The sequence below is a fragment of the Triturus cristatus genome, chromosome 5_1, assembly GCF_964204655.1.
Source record: "Triturus cristatus chromosome 5_1, aTriCri1.1, whole genome shotgun sequence".
Lineage (NCBI taxonomy): Eukaryota > Metazoa > Chordata > Amphibia > Caudata > Salamandridae > Triturus > Triturus cristatus.
Window position 1 is genome coordinate 301,100,929 of NC_140587.1, and position 18,105 is coordinate 301,119,033.

Genomic DNA, 18,105 nt, shown 5'->3' on the forward strand with positions numbered 1-18,105 from the left:
CTATGAACTGCTGTCTATATGCAATCCATCGCATTTCAAAGTCTGGAAGCGCTATGTAAAAAACATAAATAAACACATTGTATCATAACACCGTTCCTAGCTATCTCTGAATTTCTGTATTTATCTCTGAACCTCTTTGCTGTTGAATTTGTAAAAGTCTACTTTACAAATTACACAATACACACGAACAGTAGCCATCCTGATATTCGGCAACAAAGTTTTACTATGCACATACATACATGCAGGTCACTCCTGCTTTAAAACTAGAGTTCTATATTAGTGCCAAACGTTCAACTTCCAAAAGCAAATTCTGTGTTTAAAAGGCGGATTTGAGGGCTTAATGGAATAGTGATTTTATGTTGCGTTTGAGTTGCATTCAGTGCAATGAAACATACATTTCTGAAATGAAGAAACACATCAATGTAGAAAGAAACTGCTCAACATTTTAGAAAAGGCTTTTTCTCCAACTCAAAAAAAGTCAGACCTCATTAAAATCCTCTCAAGGTCCAAAGTTTGATGATGAGATTAATTGAAATATTGGGTCGAATGTTTGTGTCTGTGCCCTTAAAAAGCAATGTCTACAATCTTGTAGCAACAACTACTCCTCAAGAAAGTCAGGCAGCAGGATAAGCATCATCAACATTTGCACAAATATTCTTTACGCAAATGCTCAACCCAACGTCAGAACAAGTTGCTGGACTTGCCTCAGCAATGCAAAATAACAGTTGATGGACAGAATGCAGAACAATGTCATACATTCACCCCAGTACAAAGATCTGGGCCTAAGTCCATCGTTTTTTTGCTCACCATGCCATTCCAGTTTGAACCCAGCCATATGCAAATCAGTCGTGACCCTGTGCCTCATGGGAACAGTCCAGCCCGAACTGCCAAGCCAGGTCCTCCCTGGACTGGAACCAAGCATCCTAGGACCGGTTTCGGGGTTTCACCCCTCTTCAGCCAGGATAGCTTGATTCCAGTGGCATGGAGAGCACGGGACTCACGTCTGAGCATACACGTCCCACTCGGGGTGACAAATGTAAAAACAACAGTTGATGGACAGAATGCAGAACAATGTCATACATTCACCCCAGTACAGAGATCTGGGCCTAAATCCGTCGTTTTTTTGCTCACCATGCCATTCCAGTTTGAACCCAGCCATATGCAAATCAGTCGTGACCCTGTGCCTCATGGGAACAGTCCAGCCCGAACTGCCAAGCCAGGTCCTCCCTGGACTGGAACCAAGCATCCTAGGACCGGTTTCGGGGTTTCACCCCTCTTCAGCCAGGATAGCTTGATTCCAGTGGCATGGAGAGCACGGGACTCACGTCTGAGCATACCCATCCCACTCGGGGTGACAAATGCAAAAACAACAGTTGATGGACAGAATGCAGAACAATGTCATACATTCACCCCAGTACAGAGATCTGTGCGTAAATCCGTCGTTTTTTTGCTCACCATGCCATTCCAGTTTGAACCCAGCCATATGCAAATCAGTCGTGACCCTGTGCCTCATGGGAACAGTTCAGCCCGAACTGCCAAGCCATGCCTTCCCTGGACCGGAAACAAGCTTCCTAGCACCGGTTTCTGGCATTTCAGCCGTCTTCAGCCAGGCTTGCTTGAATCCAGTGGCAAAGTGAGCAAGGGACTCACGTCTGAGCATACCCTGCCAACTTATGGCGAACAAAGCGGTACGGGCTGGACTGTTCCCATGAGGCACAGGGTCAGACTGATTTGCATATGGCCATGTCTGAACTGGGGTGGCAGAGTGGGCTAAAGAACGGTGATGGATCAAACCCAGATCTGTTGACTGGGTGTGAGTGTTTGATTGGTTCTGACGCTCCGTCCATCACCACCCCCTTTTGTACCGCTTTGTTCGCCATAAGTTGGCAGGATATGCTCAGACGTGAGACCCTTGCTCACTTTGCCACTGGATTCAAGCAAGGCTGGCTGAAGACGGCTGAAATGCCAGAAACCGGTCCTAGGAAGCTTGTTTCCGGTCCAGGGAAGGCATGGCTTGGCAGTTCGGGCTGGACTGTTCCCATGAGGCTCAGGGTCAGACTGATTTGCATATGGCCATGTCTGAACTGGGGTGGCAGAGTGGGCTAAAGAACGGTGATGGTTCAAACCCAGATCTGTTGACTGGGTGTGAGTGTTTGATTGGTTCTGATGCTCCGTCCATCACCACCCCCTTTTGTACCGCTTTGTTCGCCATAAGTTGGCAGGGTATGCTCAGACGTGAGTCCCTTGCTCACTTTGCCACTGGATTCAAGGAAGCCTGGCTGAAGACGGCTGAAATGCCAGAAACCGGTCCTAGGAAGCTTGTTTCCGGTCCAGGGAAGGCATGGCTTGGCAGTTCGGACTGGACTGTTCCCATGAGGCACAGGGTCAGACTGATTTGCATATGGCCATGTCTGAACTGGGGTGGCAGAGTGGGCTAAAGAACGGTGATGGATCAAACCCAGATCTGTTGACTGGGTGTGAGTGTTTGATTGGTTCTGATGCTCCGTCCATCACCACCCCCTTTTGTACCGCTTTGTTCGCCATAAGTTGGCAGGGTATGCTCAGACGTGAGTCCCTTGCTCACTTTGCCACTGGATTCAAGGAAGCCTGGCTGAAGACGGCTGAAATGCCAGAAACCGGTCCTAGGAAGCTTGTTTCCGGTCCAGGGAAGGCATGGCTTGGCAGTTCGGACTGGACTGTTCCCATGAGGCACAGGGTCAGACTGATTTGCATATGGCCATGTCTGAACTGGGGTGGCAGAGTGGGCTAAAGAACGGTGATGGATCAAACCCAGATCTGTTGACTGGGTGTGAGTGTTTGATTGGTTCTGATGCTCCGTCCATCACCACCCCCTTTTGTACCGGGTTGTGGAAGCCCAACACATGGTGTGAGCTGGGTTGTGGGAGCTCAGCCTATGTGCTGGTTTCATGTCTCCTAGCAGGGGACTTGAGAGCAGGGATTCTGTACATTTTTGTGGGAGGATCGTACTGGGCGGAGTGCCAGACACGGAGACAACATCAGCATTAAATTCATAGCTTGAAGAAAGAGGCTATTAAAACAAGCGCGCGGGTGGGAGCATGTGAGCGCGCGGTGGGAGCATGTGAGAGGAGATGCCATGCGCGTGCACATCACCTGTCCGTGTGCGCACATGGTTGGTCTCCCTTCCGAACCAAACTGACAACAATAGTCTCGCCAAGGCGAAAGCAGCGCATGCGCTGCGTTCGCTAGGCGAGACCTAAAAATAGTGTGCTCTGCTCACCAGAGTCACGGACTCCAGTGTTTGTGCCTTCGACTGGCATCCCGCAGACATGGAGGCACACTGAAACCCTCTCCCAAAAAGCCCCTCGAGGGCACACCCACTGTGCACTAATTCCTAGAAGGCCAAGTTAATCTTCCTGCCCTAGAATTATTACTGTGAGGGAACAAGAGCAGAAGTAATGCACCCTCCACGTGACTGAATGTCCCATTGACACTGTGTAGGCAGAACATGTACGCGAATGCAACAGGTATTACGGAAGGGGCCCACTTCTATTATATGGAAGTGCCACAAAGCCACAAAAAAAGAGGGTGCAAACATCAGTTACACCCGCAGGGAATTACTGTAATCTAAACCCAGGATAAATATTACAGATTAGAAAGGCTGTAGAGCGCAGGTGTGTGTGTGTAAAATTAATTTTCATGAACTGTCTTCCTCATATCTTTTCTCTCCAATACCTAGCTTCATTTTACTTTCCTTCTCCCTGACTTTCCTTCTCTATTCATTTGCATCCATTGTTTTATACAGCAATGACATGTTCCCTTATCATAATCACTTGCTCACACACTGGAACAGTATTATGGGCATAATTCACTAGTATGTTGACGCATCCAAGAGTAACTTAGGTGGTAAAACAGCTACTTTAGATATTGAGTTCCTTAGTTATACTGGTGAATTATCCAAATGTATGATGGACTTCCACAGAGGTAGGGACAGGAAGCGGTGGGGCGGGCCATGCAAAATGCAGTGAAGACCCACAAACTCATGTAAAACTAATCCCGTTGAAGGGAGGAGTAGGTCCCTTTCCAGGGTTGGGAAGGTGATGGAACACCAACATATTTCATGAGGTGTAGGGGGAGGGGGTGTCACCACAAATATTTTTTTTTCTGTTGAGGAAAGAAAGTTAAATGTGCAAATGTACATTTCAGAGAAATTTAGCCACCAATTAATACCTAGGAAGAGTACTTCTGGAAATATTAGACAGAGATTTCCTGTTGTTCTTTGTGAACTCCCAAAAGAGTCAGAAATATATTCCACAAATAGGTAGAAATCTACAAAAGTAAGATCAGACTTTCCGGAACGGTCTTTGTGAATCGAGGTCCATGCGTAGATTCACCCAGTTAATAGGAGTTATTAAGACGTGCTCTTAACAGAGTTCATACCTTAAATGGCTGCTGAGTGCTGCAGGTTGAGGAGACCAGCATAGGTCTTAGGCCAGGATACCGAGCGGATTCCTCATTCATTTCTCTGCCCTGTGTTGTCCGACGGTTTACCTCTGACCTAGCGCAGTTGGAGTCCAGCCTGAATGTGAGGTTGGTGATTTGTACTATGTTCTTCAATTGCTTCTTTCTACAGCATCCAACTATGGTGCAGGGGTTGAGAGCATCTGGGGTCGACTAAAAGTACAATGCTCTCTGGTAGTTCATGAAGGGCAAGAGCAGTAAGAGGTTGGCCACCAACAAGAAGAAGGTGATGTGCTGTTCATCATTTACAGTGTTCCATGAAGTTAATCTCAGTGGAAGGCAGCTTAGAACAGTGTATCAGTTCACAGGAGTTTTCTAAAGATCAGGTACTTGGGTTCTAATGTCAGGGTCTAGGTTAAAGCATTTCCGGGCTAGGACCATGCTATCCAAGGAATATGCCCTAATGGATTTTCTGCATGACCTTGGCCAAAAGATTGTTTGCGGAAAGTCCGGCACACAGTGAGGGTATGGTTATGCAGGTAACCTGGGAATCCAGTAGGTTCCAGAAGGCCTTCTATATTGTATGGAGGAGTTTTATTACAAACTACCTTGAGACAAACAGGAGGGTTTTTAAGGCAGGCGCTTCCGTTTCAAATTAAGGCTCATACTGTGTAATTGACTTTGAACTTCTGCCTGGGATTTGTTAGGAAGAACCAAGCCTAAAAGGACCTTTCCTCATTTTTTGAAAACTGAAACAAGGACCAAGCAGCAGGATCCGTCTTGAGGACTGAAGGCTCCTCACAGGTTTAAAACCACTCATTTTGGTCTCTTAAAACTGGTGATTGTTCCCTAAACAATCTGTTGCACCATGCTCAAGGTTTTTTAATACAACCTCCTCTATAGGCAGCGACAGTGAATGATAGCGGTGGTATATTGTAATCCGTGAAAACATAATTCAATGTTTCGGACTTTTTCTAAGATACTCCGCATAGAAGGAACGAGGTGCCTGAGGTCAGGGACAATGCGAGACCTCAAGTCAGGCAGTCAGCAAAACAATGAAACTGAAAAAAACTGAAGAGTTAAAGGAATGTGTTGCACACAGACAGGGGAACAGAATCTCTAACCTATTTTTAAAGTGCAGTTTTTCCTTTCTTGGTGGGAAGGTAGAGCATGATGAAAGAAGAATATATACCACTGTAAGTAACTCTGTCTTACTGTTCGTGGCAGATTAAATTGAGGGGAAGACATGGGCTGACATTCCACTTAAGAAAAGCCCAATGGCAAGGAGCTCCAGATGTGACTAACCTTCTCAACTATACAAGATGAAGTTTCAAATCGCCTCAAGAGAGTAAAAGGATCCATGAATATTCAGTGATTGCAGAGTAGCCTGTAGTCTGAAAGTGGATGAGATTATTACGGGAGGCCATTGTATTTTTGCAGGTTTGACGAGATGATGAGCTGACAATGTGGCTTCCGCCATTGGCTGTACACAAATGCAGCCTCTTGGCCATGAGACTTACTAGGAATAGGAAAAGTGAAGGAGCTGCCAAGTTTGTATAATCGGTGTTACTTTGGCTAGGTGAATTGATGTTGATCATGTACTTAATACTGTCATGCATTCTTGCTGGACCTAGCTGAGGAAACGTGCAAAATACGATTCCCATAAGAATTTATTTCATATTTGAGTGGACCTCTCGAGGAGGTTTTGTTTAAAAGTTATTGTAAAAGGGGGAAAAGAATTCCCCTCAGCCAGGTTGTGGGCCTCAGTGGGGCAGGCAGCATGGTGAAGAAGCCAAGTGACTGAAAATGACGATGCGCGGAGAAGGTATTTTGGTTGCTCCTTCAGCAGTTCCCCTGCTTCTGCTGAGGATCTGCCACATCTTTGATTAGCTTTTTCCCTTCAAACCACTGGTAACAGCGCAGATAAAGAAGGCACAACACTGCAGGAATGCACCACTGTTGGAAATGGCCCTTTTTGCAGGGTTATCCCCAAACTTTTTGCTTCTTCCTCCTTTATTTTTTCTGACCCGTGGTTGCTGGCAATAGGACTTTGGGCACTTTACCACTGCTGATCAGTGCTAAAGTGCATATGCTCTCTGTATAAATTGTTATATTGATAGGTTATCCATGATTGGTACATTTGTGTCACCTGTTAGCCCCTAGTAAAGTGCACTGAGTGTGCCAGGGCTGGTGATTCAAATGCTACTAGTGGGCCTGCAGCACTGATTGTGCCGCCCACAGGAGTAGCTCTAAAATGGTGTCACAGGCCTACCACCGCAGTGCCTGGGTGCAGTTGCTAACTGCCATGCTGACCTGACCAGTGTCCTTACTGGCCAGGCCTAACCCTTCCCTTTCTGTATACATTGGACACCCCTATGGAAGGCCCTAGGCACCCCCCTGGGCAGGGTGCAGTGTATGTGAAAGGTAGAGCATGTACTGGTGTAGGTGACATGCTCTGGTAGTGAATTACAGCCATTTTCGTTTTTCACTATTGAAAGGCTATCTTGCCCATAGGCTATAATGGGGAATGCTGAGTATAATGTTTACCTGCATATCTTCCTATAGAAGCAAGATAGAAAATTAGAGTTTAGTATGCCTGAACTCAGAATGATAAAATATATCTTTTAGTGAAGTTGGTTTTAACATTCTGTGTTTGAAAATGCCACTTTTAAAAAGTAGGTATTTTCTTGTCTAACCATTCAAACCTGCCTCTGCTAGGTTGTGTATTTCTTGTCTGGAGTTTGAGTGACAGGGGCTGGGGAATTCCAGGGGGCTGGGGAATTCCCGGAGACAGGGTGAGTCAGCACAGGGCTGAATAGAGAGATCTCCATGTAGATGGGTGGGAGGTGTTGCACCTGGGACCTGAATAGGACAGTGCCTACCCCCCACAGTGCTTGCTCCACCCCTTGTGGTGCGTCTGATGTCTCTGCCCTGCACTGTGAAAGGAGAGAAGGAATCATGTCAACAAAGTGCTCCAGGGCTGTGCTTTCCCTCCACAATGCTGGCTCCACATCCTGTGGGGCGTCTGATGTTTCTGCCCTGCACTGTGAAAGGAAAGAAGGACTCATTTAAACAGAGTGCTCCAGAACTGGTTTGGACTGGGCAAAGGCCCCTCTGCCCTCAGAGGACAAAGGATTTGGGGGTATAAATATTGGGACCCTGATCCCAAGAAATTAGATCATCCTGGAATCAAGAAGGAACCTCTGCCAAGGAGAAAGCTGGAAGACTGAAGAAGAAGGACTGACCTGCTGTAAGGCTGACCTGCAGTTGCTTTGCTGCCAAGGAGAGGGGAAGGACTTTGCTGTGTGCTGTGTCCCCTGGCTTGAAGGAATCTCCAAGGGCCTGAGTAGAGCTGGCTTCCTGTTAAGAAGTCCCAGGAACAAAAGGACTTCACTCCCAGCTTCCCCCTGAACTCTGCTGTTTGAGTTCTGCCCTTCCTAGAGTGCTTGATCCAATTGTGGGGCCTCTGGAAGTTGTGTCTGCTGTTGGGAAGCTGACCAAGAAGAAAGAAGCAAAGGATCTACACTTTTTCACGCACAGCCGGCTTAGCAAGTACATTTCTGTCGCTCCGCTTGTTAGCGGGACGAATTTTTATCGCTGCGAACATTGTCGCAGAGCCTGCCGCTGCTGAGCAAGATCATCGCTGGTGAAACTGTCGCCCCACTCGTTAGCAGGCCGAATTTTATCGCTGCGAACATCGTCGCAGAGCCAGCCAGCATCCCCGCTCCGCTTGTTAGCGGGCAGAATTTTATCGCTGCGAACATCGTCGCAGAGCCTGCCGCCGCTGGGTGAGATTGTCGCAGAGCCAGCCAAGATCATCGCACCGCTCGTTAGCGGGCAGAATTTTATCGCTGCGAACATCGTTGCAGAGCCAGCCAAAATTATTGCACCGCTCGTTAGCGGGCAGAATTTTATCGCTGCGAATATCGTCGCAGAGCCAACCCAGATCATCGCAGGTGAAATCGTCGCCCCGCTCGTTAGTCGACGCTTCGTGCCTTTGAGAGTAAATTTCTACCGGAAAAGCTACGCCTTGGAATCCATACAAGTATCGCCTCACTCCCCATACAGACCGGATTCGTCGCACACGCCCGCTGCGTGCAGCGGGGTTGTCGCATCGCCTCCCCAGGGTCTCAGGACTGACGCTGTTGCTTGTTTTTCAACGCCTGAGCGCCACTAGGAACTTTTATTGCATCCCCAGGTACTGTTGGCTAAAATTGACGCTAAGGTGGATGATTTTGTCGCTAAGCTAAGAACTCTTTTTGAAACCATATTCTTGAACTGTGTATGTTGGATTTTTGTCGTTTTGCTCTTGTGTAGTTTATATAAAACTACTTTATTTATCTACACTGGTGTGGAGTCCATTTGTGGTGTTTTCACTGTGTTACTGTGAGTGTCGGTACAAATACTTTACACATTGCCTTTGATAAGCCTGTCTGCTCGTGCCAAGCTACCAAGGGGGTGAGCAGGGGTTATCTAAAGAGTGTATCCCCCTTACCCTGGCTAGAAGCAAGGGTCCCTATTTGGACAGTGCTACCTAGCCCTGCCAACTAGAGACCCCGAGATCTAACATTGGTGGTCAGCAGTGAGGATTTGAACTTGTATTTGTACTTGACCCACAGTAATTGGTGTCCACACTAGTTTAGTGCAGACCACTATGCAACCACATACCATTGTTTTGTTTTTGGTTCTATTTTTGATCTGATCCTTGAGTCATCCACGCATCATGTCTCGGAAGGGTTAACCAGCAAGTGATGTTGCAGAACTGGAGTTTGATATTGAAATGTTAAGTGATTACAAAGTAGGTCAACTCAAGCAGTTCTGCAGGATCTTTGGATGTCCCATGGAGAGCAGCTCCAGGAAGTTGGAGCTACGGAAGGCCTTAGGGCCTGGTGGGAAGCCAAAGAGGCTGGGGAGACAGGTGATGCAGAGGTGGATGAGGATGCACAAGGGGGTGGTTTCAGGTCACAGGATCTGCTTGTGTCCAGAGCAGCTTCCAGGGCTGGCAGCAACCATTCAGCTAGAAGTTTTTCCCCAGAGGAGTTGGAGGAAAACCAAAGGGTTAGAGAACATGAGTTAGAAGTCATGAGGCTTGAGACGAAGCTGATGGACATAGAATCCCAGAGCAAAGCAGAGAAGAGCAAGAAGATGTATGCCTTGGAAGAATTGAAATTGACCTTGGCACATGAATTAAGAATGAGGGAGCTTGATATGGAGCTCGAGAGGCTTGAGGCCATGAGTGTCTCAGCTGAAGAAGAAGAATGGTTAGCTCAAGAAGTGAGCTTTGCTGAGTTGGAGGTGGAGTCCAGCTCAGATGGTGGCAGCAAGATTGTAGTTTCTAGTGCTAAGAGAAAGGTACAAACACCCAGAGATGTGGCGCCTGACTTGAGGGAGGGGGTTGACATACACCAGGGTGTTCTGGTTTATGAGGTAGTTCCAGTGGTGTACAGTGTCCCTGAAGTAGATTGGGGAACTGACACAGGGGACCATATTCCTAGTGGTGGGAGGGACACTCTACTGACCCTAGATGAGAGGTACAGGGAGAGGGGTTCCCCCATGGTAGAAACCTTGGTGTGTGAGTGTGAAGACCGCCCAGAAGAGTGTGGGTTGTGTGACAGAGGCAGTCAGATACTGTCTTGCCAGTCTCAGGAGAGTGGTGTGGTGTACTTGTGTGAGGCATTGGAGGGTGAGGCAAAGGGTAGATTGGTTAACAACTGTGGAGGGCTGTGTGATTCATTTGTTGGAGAGCATATTTTAAGTCCCTGTTTTCCAGAGCTATGCCAACACCCGGTGGAGTGTGAGTTCTCTGATTCCAGGGAGCCTGCGTTGGAGGCAGACCTCTGGTTGGATGCCAGAAGGTCTGAAGAGGCATTGGGGAGTGATCCCAAAAGGAGTGGCGCAGATATCTTCCAGACCTGTGAGGTGGAAGAGGTTCAGTGTAGCCCAGTTAGGTCACAGTGTAGTGGGAGGGGTGTAGGGGCTCACGTCCTGTCTCAGTGGAGAAGGAGTGAGTATGGGGCTGTGGGTCCCAAGGTGCCCGAAACCCAGTCTCAGGGCCTGGAGGGCTCCTTAAGGGAACACCAGGTTGGGGGCCTAGACTGTGCTAGTAGGCCATTTGAGGATGATCTCCTAGTGTCAGGAGAACCTGGAGCCTCTGTAAACAGAGCTCCAGTGGTTCTGGTGTCTGGCGGGACAGCTCCAGTTGGGAGGGTGCAGAAGTCCAGACTGAGGGGTGAGAGGGGGTTTTGTTCCCTAGTGGGAGAACCAGTGGGTCAGGGACCAGCCAGAAGGGCTGAGTCCCCTAGGAGAGACCATGGTGACACCACTTCTGTCCTGGGGAATCTTTGCGCACTGTCAGGTGGACAGGGGCCAGGAGATCTGCGCCAGGCAGACTGTCACGAGACATATGAGTCATGTGTCACCCTTGGAGAGATACTGTGCGAGTCTCCAGAAGTCCTGGCATGCCAGGCAGGTGAGCAACCGCAGGGTTTAGTCCCTGGGTTGGGAGGCCAGGTTCAGGATCTGCCTGACCTGGAGGGAAGGACATCTGTAACCAGTGTCCTGACCGGTTTGGCTTCCAGGGGTACCACCCCTGTTGGGGGGGTGCAGCCCTCTGGAAGGGGGTGCAGAGAGAGGGAGTCCTCGCCTCTGACCCCGGTGCAACCTGAGGATTTAGACCCTAGGTTGGGAGACCAGTTACTGGAGAGAGGTCCTGAACTGCTGGGGGAGTTGTGTTCTGAGGGTGACTCTCCTGGGAGGAGAGGGCAGGACCCCAGAAGGAGAGGTAGGGGGAGGAGAGCCTCATCCGTGACCTCTGGTCAGCCTGAGGGTACAGACCCTGGGCTGGCGGGCCAGTGTCAGGATGCCCTACCTGACTTGGCAGGAGCGAGAGTGGAGGAAAGGTGCCAGGCACCTGGGGCTACTGCCCCCCACTTTCTGAGACCACAGAGGTTAGAGAGGCCTGACAGGCATGAGGCCTGGCTCTCATCACTGACCGTTGTCAGTGGCCCCTGTGGCTGGCGGTCTCGGTGGACAGGGTTGCCCCTGGGAGGGGGGCATGAGTCACACCCTGGGGGTGGACTGGGCCACACCGTTGTGTTGGCCAGGTGGGTGCTGTCTACCAGTGTGGACACATCTGTGAGTGAAGTCCTGGTGCGCTGGGCAAGTGTTCACCCGCAGGGGTTGGTCCCTGGGTTGGGAAGTCAGGTTCGGGTGTTGCCCGACCTGGAGGGAGGGACATCTGTAAGCAGTGTCCCTACCAGGTTGTCTTCTAGGGGTACCACTCCAAGCGGGAGGGTGCATAACTCTGGAAGGGGGTGCAGAGGGGGGGGGGGGGGGGGGGGAGTCCTCGCCTCTGACCCCGGTTCACCACAGGTTAGAGGGCCAGGTCCGGGGTGTCCCCCCTGACCTGGAATCCCAGTTGCAGGATAGAATCCCTGAAATGGTGGGCGAATGGTGCAGGACACCTGCCACAGGTGCGCTGACTATTCTAGAAGGTGGTACCGCTCCAGATGGGAGGGTACAGAGCCCCCAGGAAGAGGAGGCCCGGGTATGGGAAAGCCCACCCAAGCCTCCTGTCCAGCCGCCGGATACAGGCCCGGGCTGGTGGGTCAGTGCCAGGTCGGCAGACCCAACCTGACAGGAAGGGGAGTGGACAAAGGGTGCCAAGCACCTGGGGCTACTGCCCCCCACCCTTTGACGCCACAGGGGTTTGAGGGCCCTGAGACGCATAAGGCCTGGGTCTCATCCCTGACCACTGTCAGTGGTCACTGCGGCTTGCTGTCTGTTGGGACACACCCGTGAGCAAGTTGAGGCTAGGTGCTGCACAGGTGGTGTCCACAGGTGAGGAGAAGGGTTCCACATGGGTTGGCTTGGTGGACCCTGAAAGTATGGATGGAGAGATCCAACCGGGTTCAGGAAGGCGTAGAACAGGAATAGTGCCCTGCTGTTTGGGCCAGTTTCCGTGTTCTATCGCCCTAAGCAGGGAATCACTTCTGCTCTATTAGTAAGGGTTTCTTCCTTTGAGTGGACGATAAATGACTGCAAGGAGCAAGGACAGAGGACTTGTAAGCTATAGGGATACTTCCCGCCATCCTAAACTTCAAAGAGAACTTCTTATATGATGACGTAACTTCTCCATCTTACTTGCTACTATATTCTTACAATTCCCAAATGGATCAGCTACTTTACCTCCCATCTGCAAAGTCCATATAGTTAACTGGTCTCCTATTGTATTATGGAAAAGCTATCTTATTGGCAGTTATGAATGCTCATATTTTTGAGACCGAAAAAATATACTTGCAAACAACGCAGAAAAAATATTTCATACCATGAACAACCATATTCATAAAGTGGTTAAAATAGAACCTGAGTTTTTGGTTCAAGGTAAATAACATAAAAATGAATGTGCGCCCTTCATATTTCTGAAATGTGTTTGTTCCACACATTATATGTGACTGCCGCACGTCCTTGATGGAAAAATTAATTTCCTGCCAAATGTTAAACCATACTTTTTTTTTTCCAAAACAAATTTTATTGGTTTTTGCCAACAAAGGGACCCAAATGGTCCATTCACATACATAAGATTCTGCAGGATAAAGCCCCTACAACATGTAAAACACTAACTAATGCACAAGGTACCCACGGCCACTTCCCCCCAAAGCAGTACCCACAATCTTATACACATGAATATCCTGCTCAAATCTGTGTATCTTGGCCATAATGTCTAATTTCAGACTCCAGTTGCAGTTCGGCTGTACGATAATCTGCCCACCTCTGCCAGAGCCTGGAATGCTTTCGGGGGCATCCCCTAACCTGATATACTGCAATTTCCAGCCCTATACAGAAATCCATCGCACGCTTCCACTATTGAGCAATGTCTCTTTTTGCTAGGGTGAGCCCAAGAAATAGTAAGTTGCGTTTATATCAATTCCCACCTAGTCCCTCTGTGCTGTGCAGAAGGAGCAACTTTGGGACAAATGTAATGGCCCATGCAAGATCCTCGCCCAGACATGACACAACCCCCTTCTAAAGGCATGTCAATGCAGTGCAGCTCCACACATAATGTATGAACATGCCTACCTCAGTCTCGCAAGTTGGACATGTGGGAGAGTCTATGAGGCCCATACCCCACAGGGAGCTTCTCGTTTAATATGCTCTATGTAGATATTTCAATTGAGTCAATCTCAAGCAAGAGGATCCCGTCACTCCACAAGGGGCTTCCAGAGCTTCTGTCAGGTCATCCTCATCAATGTTATCAATGACAGCTTGCCAAGCCACTTGGAGAGCAGGCAATGTAGTGGAGCTATTTGTAACCAAGAATTGATAGATTTTGGAATTGTATGACTATCTAAATCACCCCTTATTAGCTTGCCATCTAGCAGACTGAATACCGGGAGATCTGAAGGTTACGCAGATACAGTGAAATAGCATGGCCCAGCTGCAGATACTTTTAAAACTGGCTGCTATGCATCATGTATTCGGATTGGAGCTCCTGAAACGATTTGAGTACAAAGCCGTGCAGAACGTTGCCTAGTTTAAAAATGACTATAAGGTTCCATCCCCGAAAGTCCTGCAGCTGAGTGATCTGCCAAAGGAGGCTGCCACGCCACAGTGGCATCTCCCTCGTTAGTTTTCTCCACCAACCCGTTTTACGAAGGGATCATCTCCATACCTAAATCAAAATTCTAGTTGTAGGGAGAAGGGTACACCGATCCGCCCGCTATAAAGCAAATCAAGAAAAAAGGCGTCACCCATCACCCACCTCTCGGTAGCATATGCTGGGTTGTCTTGTGGACCATACCACTAGTCATTAATAACCTGCAGGTCAGAAGCATCATAGAATGATTGAACATCAGTGGCGGCAATACCACCGCAGTAGGTAGACTGGAAGCAAGTTAGGAGGGCTGTGCGGGAAGCACCGAGGCCCCATAAGAACTGACCCAGGAGTGTATTGATCTGTCAGAACCATGAGAGAGGAACGGTATAAGGGTAGTACTGCAACTGATATAGGAGATGGGGCAATAAAATCATCTTAAAAATTGCAGCTCTACCCAGGAGGGACAGGGGCAACTGGAACCAAGACTTGACCTCCTCCCTAACTCATGAAAGCATTAGGTCAGGTTACGACTCCAGGAAACAGCAGGATCAGGCAAAAGGAACACCCCAAGATATTTAAACCCTCCAACTGCCAACGTCAGCCCTTCTGCCCACACCAGGTCACGCAGCGAACCACCCAGTTAAAACACCACTGACTTGCCAGCATTCATAAACAATCCGAATGTCTCGCCAAATACCCACATGATTTGTAGGATTCGCAGACCAGAGGCAGCACGGTCTGTCATAAAGAACAGGACATCGTCAAAATAAAGAGTGTTTCTGTCAGACAATATCACCAACCATTCAAAGCCCCATACCTGAGCATCAACCTTGACCCAGGCTGCCAAAGGATCCACTGCCAGGGAAACCAGCAACGGGGACAGTGGGCAACCTTGCCTAGTGCCCCATCGAATAGGAAATGGATCAGACACCTCACCTGCCACACAAACCGAAGCAGTCAGGTCAGTGTAAAGCAGTCGTATATGTGAGAGGAACCTTGGCCTGAAATTAAGTCGCAGGAGAAGCGCAAATAAGTACTCCCAACACACTGAATCGAAGGCCTTGTCACTGTCAGCCAGTTACAGTGCCGTGGGTTGACCCAATCGCTTTGCCAAAGCCATAGCATTGTAGGCTCATCTTATATTATGACGAGTGGCTCAACGGGGCATAAAGCCAGCCTGGTCCGGGTGAGCCAAGTCGGGCATGTGGGCCATCAATCTATTGGCCAGGGCCTTATCAAGAAGCTTGACCTCTACATTCAAAAGGGAAATGGTGCAGTATGAAGAATTAACTTCTGGTGGTCGCTACGGTTTGTGAAACACCACAATTTGGGCATGTCCCCAATCTGGGGGGAGCCCAGTCTCTTTCAGTGCCGTACGGATCTCCCCCAGCAGGTACATCTCGAGTTGTGGCATATAAGCTTTGAGGAATTAGCTGGGACAACTATTGGGTCTGGAGGCCTTCCCGGGCCGCAACTCCGCCAGGGCAGCATCAGTTCTTCCTCAGTAAGCGGCTCATCCAGCCAAGTGCTAGAGGACGCAGACAGGGATTTAGGGGGCAAGGTTTCGATAAAGTCGGCTATTTGGTCTGCAGTTACAACCTCCCTCTGGGCATAAAAGTATTTATAATAATCAGCAAAGCTCCGAGCCACCTCTCTAGGGCCCGACAGCAATCCCCCCGCTCATCGTGAATAACTGGCACAGCCTGTGGAGCATCGAGCTGGATTTATCCCCCAATTGATAAAAGTCAACTCTGTTATGCCTGCCAGGCACGCGTGTTCTCTTCAAGGGGCACCTGCTGGATTTTATGTTGGGTTAGACATAGTTGATGTCGCGCCATTCCGCCATTCTCACAACGACCGCGTTCCTTAAGGTATAATATCTGCACCTCGAATTGAAACAATGCGTGAGTTCTGCACCTTGCCTTGCTAACACAGAAGGTAATATCGACACTCCCAAGCATGGGCTTCAGGGCCTCTCATAGAACTATCTCAGAGGAGACTGTCTCAGCATTAAGGGATAAATATTGCAATATAGCGTGATATAGCAGCGCCCTGTAGGACGGGTTTCGCATGTGCCAGGGTGAAAGCCGCCAACGAAAGGAAGGATGCCACAGACCCACAAGAAGCCACAATGCCACTGGGGAATGATCAGATAGTCCTCTAGGCAGAATGTCAACCCCATTTACACGATGTATTAGGCAGGCACCAGCAAATGGTCCAGTCATGAGAAGGAGACATGAACTGCGGAATAATATGTGTAGCCCGGCATCAGAGGAATGGTGTGGCCTCCATGCATCTGCCCACCCCAGCACCTCCACAAGAGACCGCAGTCTGGACAACGGACTCTTACAACCCCCTCTCCCCGCACGCTATCTATCTACCTCTATTGATATAACATCATTCCAATCACCACCAATTACTGCCAGACCGTCCAGTAATTCTCCCCACAGGCCAAGGATGCGGTCAGCGAAGGATTGTCCCAGTGGTGGGGGCCGGCATATACGTTGCCAATGACAAGGGATTCCCCAAATATTGGTTAAACCGAATTTTTATGTTGATAAACAAATCTTGTTTAACAGCTGGGTTCGGATTCCAGCGTTTGAGGGATTACCACCAAGTGATGACGCTTTTCGAGTTAGTAACTGAACTGCACAGCACTGCTTGTATAGCATGTTGCAAATGAAAACACCCACCCAATATTCCTTTCACGATGAGAGAGTTTTTGAAGATTTCAAGGGACAGGTACAGCAATGCTGGTCTTTGTGTTTGAGAATGGAGAGATGATTCTGGTTTACAGCCTTCCTCACGCCTTCGCGTGACATCCTGCGTCATACATGTTCACGAGGCATGCTTCAGCAGCTTCCTAAGCATGGCCTCTTTGCACAGGGCAGGACTGATGCATGCAGCAAGGGCAATGATTTGGCCGGGTCGCATCGCAAAGGCTGCGCAAAGTTAGCACTGCATTTCGACCCAGCCAACAATACAAGTGTTCAATATTTGCTCAAGATATGTCTTTGTCTCTTGAAATCCAACTAAATTGGGCGCTTCTTTTTTAATTTATTAGATCAAATCTTTTGAAATAAAAAAACTGTAAAGAAATTGAGTAGAGTGCTAAAGACACTTCAGTTTATGAAATTTGTTAGCACAGGAAGTGCTTGCATATCTGTCACAACCTCTGCGGTATATGTACGAAACATTCTGCCACAAAAAGAGGAGGGTTGCCACTTTACATACACCGCTTCACTACAAACTGGTAACTGAAATTAATTCAGAGTCCAGTAACTCAAACAAACAGGTTTTCTTCTTTTATTCCTTTGGTCTTCTTTGTTCTCATTAAAAGCACCAGGATAACAACAGTAGCCACTGTTCTTATCCTGGTGCTTTTAATGAGAACAAAGAAGACTAAAGGAATAAAAGAAGAAAACCTGTTTGTTTGAGTTACTGGACTCTGAATTACTTTTAGGATTGTTGCTTATTATAGGCTTAACTGCCTTGTTTTTGCTCGGGGACCTCTATTCTTTTTTCTACTTTTCCTCTTGTCACCTCTGTGACGGAGGAACATTGGGGCATAGGTGGCTGCCCCTCTTGATGTTCCCTAGAGCACTCCTATAATATTGAGTTATACTTTTGACAGGAATTTGGATGTGCGCAAGATTGTAACCCTGCGATGGTCTGAAATTCTATTGGTAACTGAAATTGTTGCGCCAATGATCACTGCATAAACTTACCATTTTGTTGTCATTGGAAATGAACACAGCATAAAAGTCTCCCAGCGGGTAACGGCCACAGTTTCTGATGGACTCGCAAAGCTTCCAGACATTTTCCTCACTGAAATGTCAAAGGTTTCACATTAGATGCACAGGAAGCAACCATAACAGAAAAGGATGCATCTCTAGACAGTCCAGAGAACTAGGGAGGACAACACGCTGATGCATAAGTGGATCGTAGCCTGACAAGAATATCTTACATAACTTAGCTGAGCGATCAAGAAATATATGGTATTAAAGGGATGGAGGCAGGACAAATTTTGAAACAGGATGGCATAAGTGGATTAAGTTAAAAAATTCACT

At 48.4% G+C, this 18,105-nt stretch overlaps 1 protein-coding gene across 1 annotated transcript in view; it reads right to left on the reverse strand.

Annotated features, from left to right (window-relative positions):
* The window catches only part of NTAQ1 (N-terminal glutamine amidase 1), a 222,675-nt gene that overhangs the window by 120,827 nt on the left and 83,743 nt on the right, over window positions 1–18,105 (reverse strand). Inside the window, exon 2 of the mRNA XM_085604995.1 lies at window positions 17,764–17,863. Within this exon, the coding sequence (XP_085461121.1) occupies window positions 17,764–17,863 (100 nt within the window). The remainder of the gene's footprint in view (window positions 1–17,763; window positions 17,864–18,105) is intronic.